This window comes from Temnothorax curvispinosus, unplaced genomic scaffold (assembly GCF_003070985.1).
Source record: "Temnothorax curvispinosus isolate PA1 unplaced genomic scaffold, ASM307098v1 QBEX01017202.1, whole genome shotgun sequence".
In the NCBI taxonomy this organism is placed as follows: domain Eukaryota; kingdom Metazoa; phylum Arthropoda; class Insecta; order Hymenoptera; family Formicidae; genus Temnothorax; species Temnothorax curvispinosus.
Window position 1 is genome coordinate 1,911 of NW_020226982.1, and position 6,035 is coordinate 7,945.

The 6,035-nt window shown below is 43.6% G+C and overlaps 1 protein-coding gene across 1 annotated transcript; it reads left to right on the forward strand.

Moving 5' to 3' along the window:
• Window positions 1-814: 814 nt before the first annotated feature.
• LOC112467368 (proline-rich receptor-like protein kinase PERK2) lies at window positions 815-1,645 on the forward strand (the record flags this gene model as incomplete). The annotated part of the gene is made up of 2 exons (XM_025035959.1): window positions 815-1,257; window positions 1,331-1,645. Coding segments are annotated over 2 exons (758 nt in total), but the record flags the coding sequence as incomplete, so codon positions are not given.
• Window positions 1,646-6,035: the final 4,390 nt, after the last annotated feature.

Genomic DNA, 6,035 nt, shown 5'->3' on the forward strand with positions numbered 1-6,035 from the left:
ATACGATCTGCTATCTCCTTCTCTCTTGAGCTGTGACGTTGCCGTTAGCACGCGCCGGCTGTACCACGATGCCACGCATTTCGGGTTTCGCGTCTCGTGTCTCGTGTCTCGCCGAGTGCCGAGTCTTGAGTTGGCAAATTGACGATTCGCTATACGTTACATTTGCGTTTATGTTTACAAATTTTAATTTTTATATTTATAAATAAATATATATATGTATATATATTGGAAATTTACAAATATATAAAAATTGCAAATATAATTAATTAAATAAATATTTATAAACTTAAAAATTAAAATTCGCAAATGTAATGTATAAAAATTACATATGCTATACATATGCTTCTATCTATACATATGCTTTTCTATCTAAAAAAGTCTTACATTAAAAACCGTTATGTGGCGGTCAGCTGTCCGACACGTGCGCGCGACCGTACATACGCTACACGAATAGTATGACAGGAGGCGCGCGGCGCGCAGCACGGATAGTAGCGTAATATCGATCGGCGCGCGACATGAATATCGATCGGCCGGATAGTTCGGCGCGCACCGCTGCGCGGCGTATCTCTCTCGTAAGTAAGGTTCGACATCGATCCTTATATAAAGGACAGCTCAGCGGGACCTCTCCAGCGATCTTCGAGAACGCCAGTCAGGGCGTGCTACCTATCGGGGCCCCTGACATAAGTCTCTTTTGATACGAAGTGTTGCTCTACTGTGGGCCTTCGTAAAACACCTGCTTGGCAGGGCGTTAACTACAGTTAAGAGACAACCAGCATCCTGCCGCGGAAAGGTTTCCGGGGTCATTGCAACCCAGCCCATCGGGCGACTCCTTATCCGGCTCCTGAGACCAAGGCGTTGCCTCCTGTGAACCTGACTCCGGCTCCTGAGACCAAGGCGCTGCCTCCTACTACGGCCTCGGCTCCGAGTACTCCGGCTCTTGTGACTCTGACTCCTGCTCTCGTGACTCCGACTCCTGCTCTTGTGAACCCGACTCCTGTTCCTGTATCCAAGACGAAGGATCGCATCGTGATCACAAAGGTAGAAACTCTACCGCCTGGGAAACGTCTCCTACAGAACAAATCCAAGACTAAGTGGAGATTTACCCCGATTGCCAAGTGGGGTCATACTAACCCAGCAACACTACAATCGGTGGAAATAAGATCGTCAACTATACCGAGACCGACTCCAGTCCTACCGAGCCCTACACCAGCTCCTGTTCCTGAGGCTACATCACGAGATCCGAACTTGTCTTCCAAGGTAGAAACCTTTCTACCTTGGAAGCTAATACCCATCACCGGCTCCCGAAGACGTATCAGCTCCTGAGATCCAGGCGAAGGACGCTATCCCGATCTTCAGGATAGAAACCTTTTTACCGTGGAAGCTCTATCCAATCGATTTTCCACCAAGAGCTCCACGTGTCCGACGCCCTCTTCATCCCATTGATCCAGAGAACTTTGTGGCGACGCAGACCGACCACATCTTCAAGACGCCTACACGACCACGATTCCTGCAGACCCGACTGAGTCCTATTCCGTCCACTCCAATAGGCAAGCCTAGGACTCCCGGACGGAACCTGGTGGTCCTACTAGAGAATATCTTCGAGAAGAAGAAGTCAATTATAAAACAACTATTCAAAGAACCGTAATGCGTATATTACACTACACAAAGATAACCTACACCAACACACACGACCATCTACACATTCATATAGAGGATATAATTATTTTGTACATAGAGCATGAATAAACATAGCGAGATTTTACCCAATTGAACATTTCGTTATTTGTGGGAACGACGCACCTTAACCTAATCCTAACCTACCCCCCCCCCACACGTTACTTTAGCAGAATAATATTTACATGTAATATTTAAATGCATACCAATAATTATATTATTGACTATGAGAAATAACTGTAGTTTATAATATTCTTTTACTCTTATTAAATTTATTTTACCTATGCATGTTTAATTGGCCAAATTACGGCTAAATTACAAGCAACAACAAAAGGATATTGGATAAAAATAAAAACATTTTATTAAATAAACAATACTCATGGGTAACATTTCGACTGTACTTATTATAATTAGTCTTCTTCGGAACGGATTACTATGAATATAAAAAAAGAAGATAAATATTAAAACATGATAATGTTTAAGTTAACATACTAAAACATTAAACATTAGTCTACTAGACTAAAACATTAAACAATTTCCTAATAATATAAACAAAATAAACAATAATCTAATTGAATCACAAATATAAAAACGCCGGAGTAATCAAATAAAACCATGACAAGATAAATTTTATATTTATATTGAGAGGTGATAAAATCTCTTCCGTCAGGAAGAGAATGTAAACAATTATTAACGGGGTATTCTGATTTAAAATATCTTTAAAATAGATATTTTTTAGGAATTTTTTGTAGGGAAACAAAGAAAGTGAATAACGTTAAACTTTGCATGTTCTCTTCACCTCATTTTAAAATTTTATTTTTATTTAAGTAACAAAAATGCTCTTCTTTTCTGTTATATCCTGGTCACTATAAATGACAGGCGGTGTAAATAATTCTAGCTGTTTTAGGTATCTGAAACACAAAAAGCTAAAATTTTCTTATTTTGCAGAAGTGTGGTTACTGTCTGAACTATAATTAAATCAATATTTCTATTCTGTGTGTGTAAAAGCGGCTTTTTTATTAAAAATATTATAACTTTTTTCAAAATTTTATTAGTATTTTATTTAAAAAAAAAAACTAATAAACAATGTTTATTCTAGTTCAGACGATAGCCATCACTTATTTTGAATAAGAAAATTTTTGGTTTTGTTGCGGCCCCAATTAATATAACCATAAATAGTATTAAGAATAAAGACCGCGAAGAACAATAGGGAACGCGACCGCGAAAGCCCAAAAGAATTACGCAACGCCAAATCAGCAAGAGAGTTGCGCGATCGGCCCACATACGATCGAGCAACTCAGCGATATTGAAGGACAGGACGAGGATTCAAAAGGAAGCGACAACAGGAGATGAGAGGGCAATCGGAGTCAGGGAGCAGATCAGTAACGCGCATCTCTTGTACGGAAATAACTGTAAAGCAGATTCAATTAAAGTATTCTTTATTCGAAGTGCCGTTTATCAAAGAGTGTTCTATCAGTCACCCATCCCGCCTCCTCCTTGGAACGATCGAATCCTAGTGTACCCAAAAAGAGGCACAACAAAATGGTGGCAGCGTGAGGGATCCAGTGGCAGGAAGACGGCAGCTGAAACAGAAAATAAGTGAATCAATGAGGCAGTGCAACATCCTCAACGGAGACACGGCAGTCAGATTCAAAAGCAGCGGACAACACGGTAGCGGCCGACGAGAAGCAAGCGAGCAGCGTAACCCGAGAAGGCACCGACTTATCTCAACGGAGGCTCACCGACAGATAAGGCGGCACAAGCACCGACCAGCAACATGCGACTAGCGACCGTAATGTAAGTCGATTAAGCAAATTATGTAAAGCGCAATCACCGTAGATGTCGGAAAACGAAAATCCATCTGAACTAAACCGGAACTAAACCAATCGTGGCTCCATAGCGAGACGTCACGACGAGCGCGTAGAAATAGACCGTTAAGCCCCGTGCAAACGACCGAAGAAGTCGTAAGCAATAATCGCGAAACCGTGCGTAGAAATTTAGACGCGTACTACTCAAACGAAAGCGAATCAGAACCGGAATTACACCCGGACAGCGTAATTGAACGCGAATCCCAATTCGACGATTCCATTATAATTTTAGACGCGAGAGTAATAAGACAAAATAACTGCCCCGACGAAAATAGACTCCACCTCTCACACGCGCACGCACAATCCGAAGACGCGGACAGTACGACCAGTAGGCGAACACACAGACGAGAGTTCTCATTGACCTCGTATGATAGCAGCGTATTTGACCCGCAAGAGTATTATTCTGCCCCGAGACACGTGAACGTAATCGAGATGGCGGAAGCAACAAATAGCAACCACGACGCGAATAACGTAAATGACAACGCGCCGATAACCCCAGAGGAAATAGACGAAGAAATAAACCGTCTTAATCGAGTGCTATCACAAAGAGGCACCCCGGCGAATCACCGTAACCGGATACCCGCACGGGCCGGACCGCCGCGGGACGATAGAGATTCCATTTTCGACGAGATATTAAACGGAATCCGCAACTTACAAGATCGCGTAAATCAACTAGAAACGGCGAATCTTGAACGCCGCAAATTTCACGCGAGACGCGAGCCAAATAACCTCCCGTTCGAAGTAACGTACGGAAGAACGTCATACGATATTCGGAACCAAGCGGAGCGCGCAATTGGATATCTACGTTTAAAAGAGGCACGAGACATGATACCCGAGTTCGACGGAGCCTCGAGTAAATTACAAGAATTCTTAAGCGCCGCGTCATATGCAATAAAAAACATAAATCCTATGGAAGAAGGAACGCTATTAGAAGCAGTGCTATGGACAAAGCTAAAAGGAAGAGCGATGATAGACTTTCAAACGCGAGAGATAAGAGATTTCGCACAACTAAAGAAGGAATTAGAAGTTTGCTATTTGAGCCGCAAAAGCACAACACACTTACAACTAGAGTTTAATACACTCAAGCAAAAACCCGGAGAAAATGCAAGAGCATTCAGATTAAGAGCCGATAAGCTAGCGATGGAGCTATACGACTCCATGATAGAGGGAAGAAATCACACCATAGAAAGCAAGCGAACTATATTAGAAACGATTCAACAACAGGCATTACAGAATTTTCAATTAGGATTGAGAGACGAGATCAAGTTACTTGTCCGAGCTCAGCATTTCACAACATTGCAAGAAGCGATTGCCGGAGCGAGCGCCGAGGAAAAAGTAAACGGGCCGAGTGGAATTCCGCCGCGTCCCAAAAATAATTATGCGTACTCGCCGCAACCGCGCGATAACCGATCGATATTACAATGCCAAAAATGCGGAAAATACGGGCACCTCGGAAGGGAATGTCGTACCAATAGATATGCGAACCGTTTCTCCTTACCGAAACCCGATAGAACACCCCGCGTAAACGCGATAGATAAAGTCTGCAATTATTGCCAGAAGGCAGGACACATGCGCGAAGAATGTTGGCTGTTAAATGGTCGACCAAATAAAGAAATGACGAATCACAACAAACCGAATAATCCGCGAGGACAAAATAAAAATTTTCACCCGAAAACGAATGGCCCGAGAAAAAAAGACAGTAATTCAGCCGCGAATAGCGATGAGGAAGACAAAGAGGACACAAAGCAGCGCCGACCGGCGTTAGAGTATCAGGTGTCACACCTGACAAACAAGCCGCGAAAGCATGCAGGGCTGGACTTAATCACTCTGCCCATGCGAGAAGCGAAGCGCAAAAAAATAAAGGACCCCGGGCCCAGCCATAGGGAAAATGGATCCCGGTCAAATTGGTTCAAACTGCAGTATGTTGTACTTTATAATCTCCTGATTCAAAAGTGTTAATGGGCACGAAGTCCGGAACCATCTACTTTTCGAGTTATCAGACGTTGTACATGGTAAAAATGAGGATATTGGGGATATTCTATTTTAGAGTATCCACGGCAATAATTCTTTAGGGTCGCATTTTTGTGTGTGCGTGCGTGCGTGTGTGCGTGTGTGTGTGTGTGTGTGTGTGTGTGTGTGTGTGTGTGGAAGTATGTCCGTATGAGCGTGTGCGTGTGTGTGTGTGTGTGTGTGTGTGTGTGTGTGTGTGTGTGTGTGTGTGTGTGTGTGTGTGTGTGTGTGTGTGGGTGTGTGTGTGTGTGTGTGTGTGTGTGTGTGTGTGTGTGTGTGTGTGTGTGTGTGTGTGTGTGTGTGTGTGTGTGTGTGTGTGTGTGTGTGTGTGTGTGTGCGTGTGTGTGTGTGTGTGTGTGTGTGTGTGTGTGTGTGTGTGTGTGTGTGCGCGTGGGTATGTGTGTGTGGGTATATCTGTATGAGCGTGTGCGTGTGCGTGCGAGTGCGTGCGTGCGTGTGTGTGCGCGCGCGCGTGGGTATGTG